This window comes from Apis laboriosa, unplaced genomic scaffold, assembly GCF_014066325.1.
Source record: "Apis laboriosa isolate Shangri-la unplaced genomic scaffold, ASM1406632v1 scaffold474_cov157, whole genome shotgun sequence".
Lineage (NCBI taxonomy): Eukaryota > Metazoa > Arthropoda > Insecta > Hymenoptera > Apidae > Apis > Apis laboriosa.
In genome coordinates this window covers 4,791-24,408 of record NW_025223414.1, presented here as the reverse complement: position 1 = coordinate 24,408, position 19,618 = coordinate 4,791, and the positions used below count along the sequence as shown (strand labels likewise).

General features: G+C 32.8%; 1 protein-coding gene across 1 annotated transcript in view; it reads right to left on the bottom strand.

Annotated features, from left to right (window-relative positions):
- Positions 1-19,410, bottom strand: part of LOC122716524 — a 33,069-nt gene extending 13,659 nt beyond the window's left edge. The window contains exons 1-3 of the mRNA XM_043939681.1: positions 19,320-19,410; positions 11,245-11,301; positions 10,385-10,471 (exon numbers count right to left, since the gene is read on the bottom strand). Coding sequence (XP_043795616.1) covers positions 10,385-10,471; positions 11,245-11,301; positions 19,320-19,410 — 235 coding nt within the window. The remainder of the gene's footprint in view (positions 1-10,384; positions 10,472-11,244; positions 11,302-19,319) is intronic.
- Between the last annotated feature and the right edge of the window lie 208 nt (positions 19,411-19,618).

The window sequence follows — 19,618 nt, the reverse complement described above, 5'->3', positions numbered from 1 at the left end:
CTGTCTATCGCTCGGGGGGCATCTCGATGGAAACTCGATCCCCGAATCGATACCAGAAAGAAAGAAAAAGAGCGGAGAGAGGAGGTGGGATAAGAAGAGGAAAAAGTAAAAGGAGAAAGAAGAGACAAATTGGCGAAACGATTCGAGAAATTCAATGCAGGAACGTAACCAGAAACGAGAGTTTCGAGGGCGCACATTTTCCAGGATCATTAGCGGGCAGCTTTACACTTTCATTTCCATTTATTCTGCCTTGCAAAGCAGCTCGTTCGTCAGTGGTACGCGTGAAATTTGAAATGCAACGAATTTCCAAGATTGCAAATTAGAAACGGCGTTCCCGCTAATATTTATGGCAGTCGAGCGAGCATCGCGCCCTCCTCGAAAGGGATGTGTTAACCGCGACATAAACATATCATTTAGGGGCTGCCATCACCGAGTTCACCGAGTTCTCCGAGTATTAAACCATGACGTCGAAGGCGTGTGTAGACAATTGATTGCCTAAGTCGATGCTTAATACCCCATAATCGATAAATAAGGGTAGTTGCATGCCAATCGTCGTATAAGGAAGATTAATTTTAAATTAATTTTAAAATAATAATAAATTATTATTATTTTAATTTAAATCTAATCATGATTATGTGGTTATTAAAAAGTTTGAGAAATTATGCATCAGAAGAATTATTAATATATATTATATATCGTTATTTTTTTAAGAATGTAAAGTGATAGGTGATTTAAATAAAATAATAAAATTCGTGCGAATGTTTGAAGATGAAAGAAGATATATGAAAATAAACATCGGGATAATTCATATTTATTATTCATTATTAAATTGTTGAATCAATTGTCGGGCAAATTAATTTATATCGTTCATTCTATATTATTGGATGGATTGCGTGAAACTCGAAATCAAATGGAAGAATCCTCGAAGTATTTAGCTTTAATTTATACGTCGCATGCCTCGCGTGCATGATTCATGTCGTGAATCGTTGTCGAATTTAGGCATGTCATGAACCTCGTATTTCACTCGCCTCTACCTCTCCATTCACCGAATATTAAACCACTTTCCACACAATAACACGTGCCGCGTGTCGACAATAGATACTTTTTTTTTTATTGCTAATATTTATTTCTTATATTTCTTATATTTACCGATACGTCAAATTTGTTCTGTTTATATCTCGTTCAAAAACTATTTACGATTCACATTCGACTAAATATTATTTCGATTAATTTACAATATTCGATAATTTATTACTTTTAATAAATTTTCGTAATTTATATTTATATTTTAATACCTCACGCGACTTTATATTTTTCCTCGTATTTCGTGATTTTTATTAAACTAAAATTTTGATATAAAAAAATTGCGAGTGAAACGAAATAGAATATTTAGTATATATTTATATGAATGTTCAAGCTTTTACCGCACTACGGCCAAGTTTAAATTCATATAGGAAAAATACGTGAATGCGTCGTTGATCCATGGCTCGCTTTAATACACGATCTGCCATTTTATTATAAAACGATTGACAAAAACCGATTGGCCAGCATTTGGCCAGCTTCCAGCATTCAAATTGATGCACGATACATTTAACGACACGTTTAACCACTAAATTTCGAAAAATTCCACGCGTTTGTGAAATTGATCATTTCACCATGCGACAGTCTGATAAACTGAGGTATAAAAAAATTAAAAAAATAAACGTGTATTAGTTCGATAAATATTTAGTTACTTTTATGATTATTATTCCGCATAGAGGAAGAATTCCACTATTTTTCACGTCCCAATACTATAAATACGAAATCTTTAACGATAACCAATAGAAATAAAATTTCTTCGTTTTGTTTTATTTTTTCCCGTATCTCCTCTCCACGAGTAATTTTTTAATATAAATGTAAATGAAAAATTCTCGCTACGCTACTAAAATTATCATTCGCCATGCCGGTATGCTAATATCAACCGCGTAATTTATTTCTAAAAATTTCGATGTTCACCAGAATTACCAATTTCCACGTGTATCTTTTTGGTACAATGTACCAAAAAGTTAATACCAACCAACCAACCGTAATTTATCTGTAAAAAATTTCAACGTCCATCCCAATTTCTAAATACACCATTAATATCAACCGTGTAACTTGTTCCCAAAAAATTTCGATATCCACAACAGGGAGGACAAATTTTATAGCAAAAATTCCTCGTATTATCATTTATATGCGATTTTTCTAGAGATTATCCTTCCCTTCCACGTGTAAGCACTATTTCCTCCTATCCAGATATAAAACACGTCACGGTGAATTACTGCTGACGGAACACGAAATGTTGTTACACGTACATATATATGCGGATGCAAACATCGTAATGCCTGCAGGAGTAATTTCCACGTCGTATTTCGGACACGTGATTTTGCAACGTTCCCCCATGATCGACTTCGTGGCAGAATTGACCCAGTTCAACCCCCAACCCCATTTAGCGAATATTAAGCCGACCTGTACGCACATACACGCACAATAGTATGTAGAACATGTTGACAGTGCGTACACGCGCGGTTAAGTCAATCTAGATATCTACCATTCTCGAAATCCAGGCAATCGAAGATAACAGAGAGCATCGGTGGAATTAGGTTGTCAACGGGGCACAGCAGTTTCTAAGCCAAAATTTCACGTGGCCTCCCTCCTCNGCGGATGCAAACATCGTAATGCCTGCAGGAGTAATTTCCACGTCGTATTTCGGACACGTGATTTTGCAACGTTCCCCCATGATCGACTTCGTGGCAGAATTGACCCAGTTCAACCCCCAACCCCATTTAGCGAATATTAAGCCGACCTGTACGCACATACACGCACAATAGTATGTAGAACATGTTGACAGTGCGTACACGCGCGGTTAAGTCAATCTAGATATCTACCATTCTCGAAATCCAGGCAATCGAAGATAACAGAGAGCATCGGTGGAATTAGGTTGTCAACGGGGCACAGCAGTTTCTAAGCCAAAATTTCACGTGGCCTCCCTCCTCGTTTCGTTCGTAATTTACCACGTCTCGATTCGTTACGTTTTAATCGTTTTGATCGATATACTTTTGTATTTGGGATGGGTTGAAAGATTCTTCTATCTTGGAAATAAGCTTATAATAAAATATGAAGATATATGAGAAACATTTTCATTTCAAATATATCAAATTGTGATTTTAACTATTTATATATAATGTATTATTTAAGAATATAATATTATAATTGGCAAGTTAAGTTAATTCCTATTTATTACATCTCTTTCACTAAAAAATGTTCAGGTTCAAGTAGTCCTATTATTATGAAAAATATTTCCAGTCAAAATTATATTCAAAACAATAAGTCAAAATTAACGATAGTTTTCAATTTTTGCCGGAAAGAGGAAAGTTTCAAATCGAACTCAATACGTCTTACGAAGAGCAACTAGTACAAGGATCGAAATAACAAATTTTTCGGATAAGGTTAATAGACAGGAGTCTAACAATTCGAAACAACTTTCATCACACATCATCGGCCATCTATCAATCGAGACGAGCCGTAATGGGCCAAATTATACGCGATCCATTCCATTCCTTTCGAACAAAAGCAATTTCCTCCCCATTAGCCATGTATCCTGGATGTAACACGTGGTCGAATTAAAATCGGCTGATCACCTGTAATGTCGCCGCCTATTATGATTCGGATGGAGGTGCGCAAAGCGTCGCCGCAACGATCATTTCCTCACCGGAGATTTAATCAGGCCCGGTGTTGATGTCGTTGATGCATTCGAGGCATTTCAGCCACGTACCCTCTCGGCTTCCCACCAACCCCATCGTATGTGCGAGCTTAGCGATAGGATAGCAGTCGCTTTATCTATATGCAAGCATGCGACTAAGCCAATCTCTGTACGTTCTCCCGCAGAATTACAGGCGAACAACGGTTCCCGGGGGAATTAAGGGACACCTTAGGGTCGTGTGTGGTCTGGAAGATGTCACGATACCGAAACCATAGCCGCCTACATCTGCCATTGCAACTTTAGCCTGACGTGGTATTATCGGGTGATACATGTTGCGCTCGCGTTGCCTTGAATTGCCATTGAAAATGAAAAGGAAATGGGGAGGGAAAAAGAAGAGGAGGAGATTGGAAAGAAATTGTTCGTTTGTTAAATTTTTTCGTTAGAAAGGGATTAATGAATTGTAATTTTGATTTGATACAGGATTGGAAAAGGAAAAAAAAAAAAAATGAAAGAAAGAATATTTTTATCGACTAGAATTTCTGTTATGATTCTTTGGAATTTTTATTTTTTGCACGTGAAGATGAAGATTTTTTAAGAAATTTAGAGGATGATGATTTTGATGAAAATATGAAAAAGGTATTTCGTTTAATTTTGTTTTTATTAATTTTAACGAGAAAAATAATTTTTAATAGGTTAATGAACAAATGTGTTTTATTTTGAAAAAAATTCGTTTCTCTTTGGAGTTGGAAGTAAATTGTACGCCCTAGTTAACAATTTTAGTTAGAAATATCGTTTGCCTTTAATTAAAATAATATTATTCTCTTCAATGTTATTTCAACGCGGTATAATATTTACGTGAATTATACGAGTAGATTTATATGATTGAAACAAAACAATATCTTTCTAAATATCTTCTAAATTCATGGAAGAGTATAAGAAGTGAATATACACACTGTTAATATATCTTCATAATTTCGTTCAGAATATCAAAACATGATGATTTAAAATTCGCAATAAATTTAATCTTGTATTTCGTGCTATACAAAATTATTCTACAACATTTTTATTCCAATACAAACTTCATATCCTCGTGTATACTTTTTAAATTATAGGAATCATTCTAAGAAAAGAAAAGAATTATAATTCATTTCTCATTTTAATTTGAAAACTAAACAAAATTGGTAATTGTTATAAATAAATTATTTAAAAATGAGAAACGAGATACATAAAAACTAACATTAATTGGTAAATAAAAAAATAATATATATAAATAATAATCGATAAAAAATTCTGACAAGTAGATGAAGCACTTGATAAAAATTTTCGAACGATACGTGAGAATACAGGTAGACCGTGAAAATCTGATTAAGTTTTCATTTGCCGAATCATTCGATTAAACAATCGTCCTGCCGATAAACAGTTATGGGAGAGTAATTAATGCGGCGGTGTATAATTTCGTTATTATCCAACGATCTGTTGGTTAATACGTGTCCAATATAATAGATGAAACATACGACCAATCGGTTACCCGATTCCTGTACGAACAATGCTTAATTATTCCCCTATTTTCTGTGTCGATCATAACAATCCCAGATAAATCGTTTCGCGGATCGTGGAATTTCGTGATTCGATTCGATCGAAACCTCTTATGTATTTATCTAATTTTTTCACTGACAAATTTATGGTCAATGGGATGAAACAAAAGGAAGAATTTCACGAGTTGTATTGTTGTCGTGATGCATTATTTGATAATTAAATTTTAATTCAATCTCGTTTCATTTAGCATTTTATTAATCTCCTCTTTTAATTGGAAAAATAATCCCTTTGACATTTTTGGGAAACGAGAATTATTTTTCCTTTATTATTTAAATTTTAATTTCTTTAATCCAATTCTTTTTTTTTTTCTTTTTGTAGATGTTGATCCACGGACGAATGATATTAGAAATATTTATAGTTGGATGAAAAACGTATGTGTATTTTGTTTAATTAAAATTATGTTGAATTGCATGGTACGCGTGGTAATTTTTTAATATGATTTACGTACATTTAAGGTAATTAGTATATTAGAATAATTTTTAAAAAGCATACTGTTTATCTTTATTTAAAATATGTTGAAAGCATTACGAAGATATATATTTGATGTGAGAAATGAGATTCGAAATTGAAAGTATACGTACGTTTTCATAGGTGAATTAAATTATTTACGTGCTCTTTCATTACGAATTAAATTATTGAAATTGGAAGCATTAAAACACTCCGATTCGATAGTTATAAATTTGGATGAATTAATTTTGATAATATAATTTATAATTAAGCATATTTATGTTTTCACAAGGTATTAAAATTACGACTTTATGAAACTGGAAAAATATTGGACGTAAAATTTTAATTAAAAAATATTTATAATCCTTTATCACGAAAAATACATAATATTTCCGATGAAGCCAGAGAAATTTCATCATCATCATCATTCCTTAATCATAAATTATATTTCAAAATTAATAACTTTCGAATTATATATCTATAATTGAGAGAAGCATTTTAATGTTTCCAATTTCGATAATTTAATTCGTAACGAAAAGAACGCGTGAGATTAATATATTTGAAATCTACCGAATAATATTATATAACATGTAATATAGTTTATTAAAAGTTACATGCGTATCATATGATTCAAATGGATAAAGAAAATATTTTTATAACAATGTGAGAGGAATTTGCAGAAAAAAGACAACGTGTTAATTAATTTTGTGTAATATATTTGAAACTTGTCGATTATTAATATGATATAATACGAAGTTTATTAAAAGTTATAATCGACATAATGAACTACATTAAATATGAAATATGAATTAAGAGAAGGAAAACATTCCTTTCTTTCTTTCTTTTTTATTATAAACGAATAAGAATAATAAGAAAAAAATAATACGAATAAAATCTTGTGCAACGAAGTTTAAATAAAAAATAAGGCAATAGAAAATCAAATATAGATAATAGGTAAGAAGGAGGGGTAATGTAGTATGAAAGAAGGTAGAGGAGGAAGCGAGAGAAGGAAAAGCGTAAAAATATATAGTGGAACGAGGGGTGGAAAAAGTCGAACGGTAAAAAGCTGCTGGGATTAAAATGGAAGGGGGAGGAAATGAGAGGAGAAAGGGGGGAAGAGGAAATGAAAGTCAAAGAGTAAATAAGAAATTACTGTTTATTCATGTGGAAATACTTTTTACGATTGCGATTTACACGACATAAAGAAAAATATAATAAATATCGGGAAATGTATTTAAAATATTTCTATGTGGGACGAGATTGAAATTGTTGTTGAGATTATAAAAAAGATTAAAAAAAAATGACAAGGCTATAATAAGTACAAACCTTCAATCAAAAACGAAATTTTCGAATTAGATGAATTTTAATAAGATTTATTTCTTGATTTATTTCTTGATTTGTCACATTTCACTTCATCCAAACCTTTGTAACCATACGCGAATATTAGTTAAGCTTAATTAAAATACCATATAACGAATACAAATAATGTTCTATTTCTCACAGATCTCTAGAAGAAAGAAAGAAAAAAATCCTATATAACTAACAAATACGATCAAAAATTTTAACCAGTGTCTTACGTTAAACCGCATCCCCTCGAAATCCAACCAATAATACCCACTCAACGACGCAATCTCTAGAAAATCCTAATCGCCCCTTAATTAAAAAACGCGACGTGCATCCTCTATCCGGGACGCGACTTTTCCTCGACTCAAAAATTACTCACGATTCAATTCATTCTTGCGCGGGTGGAAACAAAACTGGGAAGAAAGAAACAAAAAAAAAAAAAAGAAAAAAAAGAAAAAAGAGGAAACAAATTAAAAGGACTACGCTCGCTAAACGAAGAAGAACAGCGGAGAAAGACGACGACGACGACGACGACGACGTCGACGACGAGAGCGAACAAAGAGACGCGGAGAGGGTGCGGAGAGAAAGCTTCTCCAACGTCGAGGGGAGCAAACATTAATGCCACCCCGCAGACCGCAGATGTTGCGCCAATTACAAACCTCAACCCCTTGCGCCGCGCCAACCGTCTCGCTCGCTCCTTAAACCCCGACTTCTCGAGAAAGGGAGAAACAAGAAGAGGAATACCGCGTGTTCCGACTTACGAGCCCGATGTCGCATATCTTCCTGCCTTCCAGCTCTTTGTCTTTTCCTTCTGTCGCGTCTTCCCCTCGACAGAACCCCTTCCCTCCCCTGTGTATGTGCACAAGAGCTTAGATGCACCGCTCGAGGCTACGGGAGACGCGGCCCACCGACGAGACACGAATTTTCGAAAAGGCACTCGCACTTTGTTAGATTAAATTTAGAGCGTAAGGCGTAAAAGGACGTTTTCTTTCTCTTCTTCTTTTTCATCTTTCTCTCTCTCTCTCCTCTATTTTCTTTTTTCTTTGTTTCGTTTCTTTCTCTCTGGAAGGGGGGTTGAAACGAAAGGAGAAAGAGATATGGTTAGAGAAATCATGGGGGGAGGAGGGGAGAAGGGACGGTTAGAGAGGGATGCTTCGTGATCCTTCGAGAGTAGAAGGAGGAAGGTTCGAGAAGGATAAGGGGGAAAGAAGGGGTGGGAGAGAGGGAGAACACCGAGTACGCCGGTGGCTGATATTATTCTTGGGTCTTCCTCGGTGGAGCATTATTAGTTCTGGCGTGTTAGCATACATGAAATATTGATGTTACAGAGAACCCTCCTCCACCCCTCTTCCCCTTTTCTCAAGTTCTTCTCACCCCCTTGGTCTCACGTCTATCTCTCTTTAGATTTTACAGATATCCCCGCTTGTAGCCTCGCGATTTCGTCTGTTTCCTTTCACGTGGACTTTTTGTCAATGATTTTCACGGTTTTTACCTTTCTTTCTATTCTTCTATTCTTCTCCTCGTAATCTCATATTCTTTTTACGAACATTTTCGGAGCTACGCGGATTAAATTTCTTCACTCTTTGATATACGTAGCAGAATTGTTACAGTTGTTAACAGTTTCCGCTTGTGTTTATATTTGTATATGAATACTTTATACGTGTGTGTTTGATATGGAAATCGATTTATAAATTTAGATCGAATCATTCGATTGAATGTTATCGAAGGAAACGGTTGTGCAAATAATTATTATATTTGTTGGATTATTCGATATTTGTTAACAATATTACAATAATTTTGAAGGTAAATTATTTTGTTGTTTATTATTTCATTTATAGAATATTTTATTATCGTCGTGATATTACTTTGTTTTTAAAATTCTCGCAAAATTGATAAAAAAAAAAAAAAAATCTCGGAATCGTGAACGAGAAAGGAAAATCAAATAGAACGAAAGTTACAACAAGTTGGTTACAGAGTTGATTAAATTTTTGAGCTTCTTTGACACGTTTAAATTTATCTTAATACGACGATTCTCGAAGCGTCCTAATTCCTTCAAGCTACCCTCAAAGCCGCGATCGATTTCGAGGATCTTAGACACGGGTTGCATTGGTTAACAGCCGGGTTAATTACTGGAAATTTAGAACTCGTCTCGAGGGAATCTCACGCTCTTAAACTAAAGTGTTCAATCCCCGATTTTGATTAATAATCCGTGATATTAATTCGTTTTTATAACTATTCCATATTTTTATCTAAGTTTAGATTGAAATACAACTTATTTTTTAAATCAATTTAATAGAAGAGAAAAAAAGAGAATTGTAAAGTTAAACTTTAGCAAAATCAAGGGAATCGTGTCCATTATTTTATTATTTTAAAAATTTCCACTAATATAATTCGTAAAAAGAAATTGTGGCAAAATAGATTTCTTAGAAATTTTGAAAGAAAATAAAAGAATTAGGTTGATATATATTTGCAAAAATAAAGTAATTCGATCTATCTAATACGCTGTCTCGTAAATTTCTCTTCATTTCGTCGCTAACATTATCACGTTATTACATTTTTGTTGCATTTCCGTCTCACTGCACCCGTTTCCTCTTTTCCCTCCGAGACTCCCCCATGGGAGATGTCTGAGTGATCGATGCGTTCTTCGAAAAAAGATCAAGATTGAAGAGAATACGTTTTCGCCGCTAGACTTCAAGGAGTGGAACTTTTTGTCATTTGCATTTACTTTTCTCCAAGTAGTGCGAAATTTCCATGTGTCTGATCTGTTAATCCGACATGTTTCGTTTCTCATGTTCCTAATCCATATTTCGCTATAAATTTCATTAAACGTGTCTATCTTAATCTTGAATACAAAGAAGAAAAAATACGTTGAATATGTATAATATTATTTTCAAGAACAAATTATAATGAATTTTATTAATACAAATGATAAAAAAACTGAACATAGATTGAAATACGATAGTTCACGATATAAACAAAGGAAATTATGTATATAATAATTAAAATATCTTATTTTATATATTTTTGTTCATTTTTCAAAAGCCATTTGTGATAGAGTTCGATTTTAATATTTCGATAATATTTAAACATTCTGAAAAAAATGACACTCATTTCGTTATGCATTAACAAGATATATAGTTCCATAAAATTGTTATTTTTGTAAAGTCTCGAAAATAATACCCTTTCTTTCAAAATCTCATTATTTCCTTTACCGTATCAGTATTTCAATCACGTTCGCACGAATAATAATTCGAACAATCCACGAAATGGTTTTACCTGCTTTTATATTTTTCTCGTTGTGAATCGTCAGCGAGCTTGGATTCCCGTAAACAGAGTTATTCATTTCGGCCATCAGCTCCCAATCTGTACAGAAAATGGCATTTTATAACAGTATCTCGAGGGATTTTTGCGGGAAATAAATATCCGAAACGTTCAGTCGCTAGAACTTCGTCCTTTTTCTTTTTCTTTTTTTCAAACGTACGTTGAAGGCTTGCCACCCTCGTTCTATAAATAATAAATTACCACCATTTGAATGGCGGTCGAGCAGCTAAATTATACAATTTCCTCAAAGAAAGTGACGAAAGTTAAACCGCTTACGAGATTCGTGCGCGGGCGAACACATCAATCGGCCATATTCTCAACATTTTCCATGACACGAAAAGTTACTTCTCTCTTCGGACTTTTAACTCTTTTTTACGAAGATTTCAAATTAAGGAATCCTTAGAAGAAATTCCATCTCTTTCCTCTCATAATAAATTGTATTATATACGTTTGAAAATATTGTTTTTCAAAATTTTCGCAGAACTCTGATAGTATTAAAAAAAAAAAAAAATCATAATACATTATAATATATATATATTGTTTCGTTCTAAACAATAACAGGAACCGTCGATTAAAAGCTACATTGAAAATTACGGAAATAAAATAAATCCGCGAGTTCAGAATGCTCTTTTAACGAGGGAGTAAAGAAGAAAAGAAAAAGAGAAGAAAGGGAAGAAAAGCGAAATAAGACGGGAGAAACGTCCAACGTCTCGAAGATGGAAGATTCTTTAAACGGTATCGAGAGGGGAGAAGAGGCGAGCATGCGGGATAAAATATCATTTTCTTCGCGATTAAGGCAGGTTTTACGAGCTTACCTTTCTTCGATATCTCGGTGGTGGAAGGGCTGGGGCTGGTGCTCGGCGGCGAGGACACTGCAACGAAAGAAACAAGTTTTTATTTTTAATTAAAGTTTCCTCCTCGTGAGGGGGGCGAGAGGGGAACGGTAGGCGCGTGCCACCTCCACGTTGAAGAGGAGGGCTTGACAACCCAAGGGGGGGATGGCAAGAGGGTTGACTTGGAACCTGCACGGACACAGTTATGGATCGCGCCACCTGTTACTAACTTCGCTCTCAAACGTATTAGCCACCGTGGCGCCGGCCAGTCAGGCCGGATCATATTTTACAATCTACCCACCCTCTTCCAACCCTCTTTCCAACTCTGTCGGCTCGGTGAATATGGTTGAATAATTATTCCTAATATCATGATTCGTTGGATTGCGTGCTCGTTGAATCCAATGGTGTCATCGTTAGGAGAGAAGGTTAGTGGATTTAGGGATTGGAGATTATGTACTGCCAATGACAATTATAATGATAAAAATATCATTTTGTTTATTGTTTTCTTGTTTGGTAATTATGAGATAATATTGAATAATTAATTCTTAATCATCGTGATTTATGGATTTAGTTAAAAGTATTGGATATAGTTAAAAGTGATGGATTTAAGGGTTAATAAAATTAATAAAGAATATAGCAAATTTTTTTTTATTTCATTGTAGCAACAAATGTGCGATAAAAGAAATATTTTTATTTCTATGTTATACCTTTATTAATTATCTAGTAATTGCAGTGATATTGTATATTGATTTAACATTTTGTTTTATTTATTTATCATATAAATTAGTATTATTATACAACATTACATTTTGCATTTTGCAAGTATAAAGGTATAAATTGCAATATTAATAAATATAATTCAAATAATTTCGTTCGAATTGTTCTAATAATATGGCATATCATAACTAACAATTTCGTCTGTTCTTGTATTTGAACTTTGATGATACGTACATCAAGTTTCATATTCACAGATGAATTGTATTAAACTCGTTGAATTAATATTGAATTGGTTGTTGATGTTAAATCATACGAAAATTAGGAGCTATTTTAAGCCTTCAACTTTGAAATTTTAATACAATGAGGCCAAATGAGTTAGAAATATGTGTTATGCTTAGTTGAAATGTTTATAGAATATTTCGCTTTACTTTAAGTGTTTCTATAGCTGATGTAAATAATTCACTCGTGAATATCAGATATATAAACTCAAGTTTGAAGAATTTTAGAATATTTACATTCAAATAAATTTCTTTATCCTTCCATCTAAAATGCTTAATCTCTCTAAAGGTAAATTTTTCAAATATTAAAGAAAAAAAAAATCTCTCCTTTTATTCTTTCTAAATAACACCTAGTTTAAATGTTAAAACTCAATATCTTTTTTTTTTTTTTACATATATTTAATATTTATTTATTCGTTAATCAAGTCTCGTAGCATCGCGAGCGAAAGATTAAAAATCTAACGATTTCAAAATCACAAAAGGGAAGATCGAACGTCGAAATTCTCGCACCTTTTCCAAAAATAACGAATAAAAGCAAAACGGCAAAACGGTAAAACGAACACGGACACAGGAGACAGACACGCGCGACGTTCGAGAAATTATTTAAATCCTTTTCGCCGATTTCAATTAATTTTCGCCCGTCACGATTATCGATCCTCCGCTTCTATTCCGGAAGAGCATCCCTCTTTATTATTCACACGGCGTTTCACGGACAAATTAACGGGTTCGAGGGGGTCGATGGAATACTTTCCTACGACATTACCACGCCAATATGCATATACACCTATTACACGTAATATTCGTAACTAGTTCGTCACCAGATGTTATCTTATAGCGCGGCCATTACTTTGTTGTACTCGCGGATCTTTGTCGTTGATGGAACGGTTAGACTCACGAAGAAACTTTTATCAGGAGGAAATCAATAATTAACCGAGTATTAGTTGTTAAGTCGAACCCGACCTAATTTTCAACGTGAAAATGTTAGATTTTCGTGACAATTTGTAATTGGACGTACATTATTGGTCAAAATTATTATTATTATATTAATTGTAGTTATTCAGAATTTTTTTAGCAACTTATTAATAAATAAAGTAATGATATATATTTCGAGAAAAGCGCATGAATATGAAAAAAGCATTTTCGAAAAATTCTTAATATTTCGTTTCACGTAGTAAGTATTTCTTCTTTTTTTTAAATATTGTCAATAATAAATGAAAAATTATCAATTGAAATTTAATATAGCGAGTTAAAGAAAAGTCAAATACGTTTTGAGGAAAGTGTATTTTAAGCATTTTCTATAAGGATGAGATTATTATATCTCATTTTTTCTCCTTTTTATAGATATTGTGAATAATAAACGAAGGTTAAAAGTTTGAAATAACTTTCTTAATTATAACTATATTCGATATTCTTTCAATTTCATTATTAATTTGTAATTAATTTTACAGAAATTAATAATAATGGATTTTACACGAACAAAAGAATTCCAATCTATCTTTCTCTCAAATTATTGGATTTTACGAAATACGTTAACGATATTCCAAACTTTTGATCAACAGCGTTGTCAGAAAGTGTCTTACTTAAAACGAACTTCACGATTTGGACAACTCTAATTATGAAGTCGTTCTTTAATAAAAAAAAAAAAAAAAAAAAAAATGATACTGCAAGATCCTACCTGTTCTCGAAAGAAATTTTATATCCAAGGGATAATTACACGATATTCGATATTTCTTATCCGATAAAAATGATTACATAGATCGTTCGAGAAATGGATAGTTCGATCGAGAGAAAGTTAGGCTGGATTATTGGTTTACGGAGATTTGTGAGTTGTTTGAGAGAGTAGAAAGGGGTGGATGAGCGAGATGATCTCTGAGAAATAATATTTTGTTTATTATTTCTCAATCTATTAAGGATCGTATTAATAATGAAAAAAATTTCTTAAGAGTTATTACGTGATCGTGATATTTTTAATCTATACATTTTTGTTACATGAAGTTTAAAGTTTGCGGTGCTACATGTGTAAATTAATTTTACATGGAATGGGTTACAAGTTTTTAAAGGGTAAGTTTGGAAGATTCTTAATAAAGACTTATGAAGAAAGTTAGGGAAGTTGAAAGTTTTGAAAAAAGAAATGTTGAAATTTTCAATACAAGTAGGATAATTTATTTGTATCCAACCCAACCTTTTTGAAAAATAACAAATATAAAGAAACAGTTAATTGTACCATGTAATAATAGCATGGCAATTTACGACTGAAACAAGAAATTTTCCTTTTTCTCTTCCCTTCATCTTTTATCGTGCCGAATAATTTAATAACAAGAAATAGCAGATAGTTTTAATAAATGGGTTAGATAAAATGTACACGCCTAAATTAATCTACACGTATAAATGGTATCATTATCTCAGCATGCACTGAAATTGTAATCTCAATATCAGACTTATTCTCACCTATCGTCTTTTCTTATTAAAATAATTGCATCCCACGACATTTGAGAAATGAACAATCAATCCTTTTTGCAAATAAAGAAACAAAACGAAGGGAGAATACTTTACTAAACATTTATCAATAATTTTTGTAATATTTCATTGCACATGAAAATCGATGAAACGTTAAAATTTCAAAATAATTTATTTATTAATTTATTAAAAAATCAATTCAACACTGTATCCATACAACTTTTATCAAGAATAAAAATTTTCAAAAAAAGGAAGCAACGATCATTCTCGTTTCACTGGAATCATTAGCAGAAATCTCGCCTCGAATATCAACCATGATAATTAGCTGTTCGCGCGAGAATCGTATTCGCCCATTGATTACAGGGCGGATTATCTAATTTCAAGGGTTCGTTTCGACGCATGGATATAAATAGGCGGGGGGGAAAAATTCATTTATCACTTTTGCTAGCCGACGACGGAGAAAGAAGAGGCATTAGCCGGCGAGAACGAGGAGGAAAACGAAGGTGGAGAAGACATCGGTGGGGGAGGAAGGTGAGAGAAATAGAGTGAAGACTTCCCATTTTGTACGTGGCTGAGTGGCAGACGGAAGGAAGGAGCGGAAAAAAGGCGGGGAAGAAAAGGAGGGAAGACGGACAGAGAAATATATACAGTCGGGCAGAGACTTTTCACTTTTGATTTATCGCGCCAACTTTTATTTCTCAGGGGAGATATTAAAACCCGTTGTCCCGGCAATTTAACTTCGCGCCACCTGATTGATGATTCGACCAGTCCTACCCTCCTTCGATGCGTCGAATCCCTTATTAGCCTCGATTAATAAAATCGTTCTAAAAGATAAATAAAATTAATATCTCTCGATCGTTGTTCCCTGATAATTTTCTTTTTGTACGATGTAACGAAAGAATAATCTCTCTGTTGATTAAAATTGCTTGAATGAAAAGGAATTAGTCGCATCGAAGATTGTTTTGCAGGGATGAAATATTTTCTTTCATTAAATTTTTATATAGGGAAGAAGAATAGTTTTGAGCTTAAGTTTTACTTTTAGAAAATGATACAACATTTTAAAAACTTACACATAAGTTCTTCTAAAAAAGAATATACAGTTTTTCGAAAAATAATATTAAAATTGTTACAAAAGAATATAGTTAGAATAAAAATTTCTGATTATCTTCTATATTTATAATCAATTAATCATAGTTATATGATCAATTAATTATTTTCACACAACGTAATCAATTTCTACATCGTTTAATTTGAAAATTGAAATTCGTACAAAGATGAAATTAATATCGACAAATATTTTCAGACTTTCAAGAGACACGATCAAATGTCGCACGTTCATCAAAAGAAAAATGATGATGACAATCCACCCTGTAAAATTTACACGTTACACGTGGCTATTTCAAAGTTTCAAGAAGGTAAATGAACCCGTTTAAATCTTAAGCTGCCTTAATTAGTCTAATAGCATCATCCTTTTTCGTCGGTCCATCAGCGACCCTTCCGGCCATCGCTCCATCCAATTTCTTCCGTCGCGTTGGAACCTGTTCAAATATTGGCCGGTTTACTAATTCTAATTAGTGCGTTTCACCTGTAACAAGCCAACTTTCTCGTTTCTCCTCGAGAAAAGAAAAAGAAAGGGATGTTTTCTTGGTGAACGGAGGACGACTATGCGTGTAATAGAGGCGAATGTTAACTTTTCTGTGTGCCAAGTGAATATAAATTGAGAATTAAATCGTGTCCTAATCAGCTCGACGAAAAGAAGTAAGTTTTCTTTTCTTTTTTGCTCTTTCTTTGCTTCTTCTCTTTTTTTCAGGTTGTTCGAAGGAAAGGATATCGAAATATATAAAACTCGTTTAGAATAATTATTCGAAATTTTTATTATATATTTTATTCCTCGTTACTTTGTAATGAATATTTTTATTCGAATAGCAATATATAAATCGAAGTTTATCTTCTATCGTTGGAATAATAAAAAATATCCAATTATCTAATTTAAAAAAAAATATATCATGATATTCTTAAAAACATTCGTTAAATCTAAAGGACAAAAAATTTCTCAGAAAAATATGAAAACTACTACTATCGTACCTAACTATTCCAATTTCACGAAACGAATGGAATAATTTGTACCCATTTTGCACTTCTGTCTTGCCGTGAAAAGAGCGAAGATTTGATTTAACGCGGCAAATTCAATCGGCGGAAATCTGACCGGCTAAAAGAACTGCCTAACATTTCAATAAGTACGATAAATATCCGGCCCACGACGGGGAAACTGTATCATCCTGGCAACTGGCGGTCGGGTCCACTAATAAAAAGCCATACATTTATCACTTTTATCCGCGCTTTATCATACGTACCGCCACGGATACTCATAAAACTGCATTATCCTTGTACGTGTGCAGGAACTTGGTTTTTATCGGGCACGGGCCGATGATATTCTCCCCCCTTTCTCTGCCCCCCCTATCTCTCGAGTCTAACCACTTTTTCCGCTATGCGTTATTCACTGTTGGTTGGACCGTGCCGATAAACAAATTTCCTTGTAGCTACGAAATCAGATTGTGAAGTGGTTTTTTTGATAAAAAAACAATAGTTCAAACTGCGAGATATATTAGATTTCAGAAGATTTAATTGTAGTAGAGGCGATGAAATTTTTTTTTTTATAACAGCAATAATTTATTAAATATATCATAAGTGGGCATTTAATTAATGTATTACAATCATCATATTATTTTTAATCCATTATTTTTATAGATTATGAAATATTAATAGTAGACAAATTTTCTAATGTTAAATATATAAGAAAGAGAATTATACGTTTATCTAACTAATTTGAAAGTAAAAATTATGGGACGTTATTTATGGGATAGTCCAATAGATAAATTGTCAGAATATTAAATATGATACAAAAGCGAGACAAAGATTAATGGATTAAAGATATAAGAATATAAATCGTTTTAAATAACATTGATTACTGATAAAGCATGTAGCTTGTGTTATTAGGGATATGTAACAATTTTACTTTTAACTTTTTGGCAAAGCCAATCGAGCGATTGAATATCGAGTGACTGGCTTATTTCCATCGTTCTCTATAAAAGGATACAATATAAGCTTTAGTGAAAATTTTATCTAGTTTTTCATTTAAAATATGCACATGACTAAACACACGTTTTTATCACTAATAAATTTCTTCTATCATTCCATTTTGATAATTTTCCAATTATACGTATAATTATTATTAATATCTATTAATTTTAAACATAAAAAGATTATTATTTAATTTAGCATTTAAATCCAATTTTTTACTTCTTTTTATTTTAAAAAATATATTTATTTATAATTTAAAATTCACAATCTATACTAAGTGAAAAAAAATATTATTAAAAATAAATATTTTAAATTGTATTTATTTAGAAATCATTTCTATAAAATTCAATTAACACGGAATTTTTATTTTTATAAATTGTTCTAACAGAAATTTTTGTTTGTTCGTATTGGTGAATGAGATTTCACAATGAATTCTTTCCATATCAATATTTTATTTGACCGCTCTATTTACACGGGTAAATGTAGTATTGAAACGAGTGTATTAATCGAACTATGTTGACGAGGCTCCGTTTAAATCAATTCCAAATTATACGTTTCGGGAACCAATTACGACCATTTAACGCATCAACGAGAAACAATTCAATTTAACATCGTCTATTTATAGAGAGACGACAACTGAAAAATTGCCAATTGCGCGCAATCTGTGAAAACGTTCGTTTCATTTCAATTCTAATCCATCTTTAATTAATTGTCACTTCATAAATAGAAATTGTTATATTTAGTAGTCTAAATAAAATAACTAATATCATATCTTATTATTACTATATAGTGTAAAATATCACTGAGTTGAAGATTTTTTTTTCTTTTTAAAGAAATTCATTATTTATATTCGAAAGTCTATTACACGGATAAAGTGACGATAAATTATATCCAATAAGCGAAAGGATACTACATATACATATACACAGTTATTATAAGTGATATTAGATTTTGAAATGGAAATAGAATACGCAGATACATACATAATTACTTTAGCGAGTTGGAAACTTTGTCATCCACCAACTGATTCTCTTACCTTCCATTAATTTCATTTTCATGATGATTCTATCTATTATCACTCGAAGTTATAATTCCATTTCGAAACGTCTAATTAATTCTAAATGCCTGAACGTCGAACATCGCATACATGTTTCGATACATGTTTACACATATACGTGCTAAAGTTAATATTAACCAAATACCATTTCAAATATTTAATTTAACATCCACAAATTCGATTCTTTTCAATTATATACATACTACTCTTGAGTTCCATTCCTCCAATACTTCGTTCCATCAATTATACAACTTTCTCGAAGATTTGCCTTACTTTCATATCATTATCGACACCTTTCAATCTCGACTATTCTATTTTCCAACGGATCCACTTCGAATTTTCCCCTTTGATCATAAACACTCATCATCGATCGCAATCTCATCTATTCACCCCATTACCGATCTCAACTAGATTTATCTCACTTGCCACGAATCAATATCCAACTTCGAATCATCAGTCTCAAATACCCTCCCTCTCCAATTTCCACAACTCTCGAATTCTATTTTCGATGATCCTAGCCTCCTCCATCCCCATTTTTAAATTCATACCGATCATCATATCTTATCCACAATTTACATATTCAACTCTCTCTCGAATTTATCCCACCCAACGATCTCTCAACCAACTCTTTCCCTTCCCTTTCAAATTTTCTCGATCGATAATTACCAATACAATACTTTCGCAAAATCATCGTGGTGCGACGAACCACCCTCCACCCCTCCCCGCTCGTCCCAATCGGGGAACGTAATTCCCAGGTCTGATGATC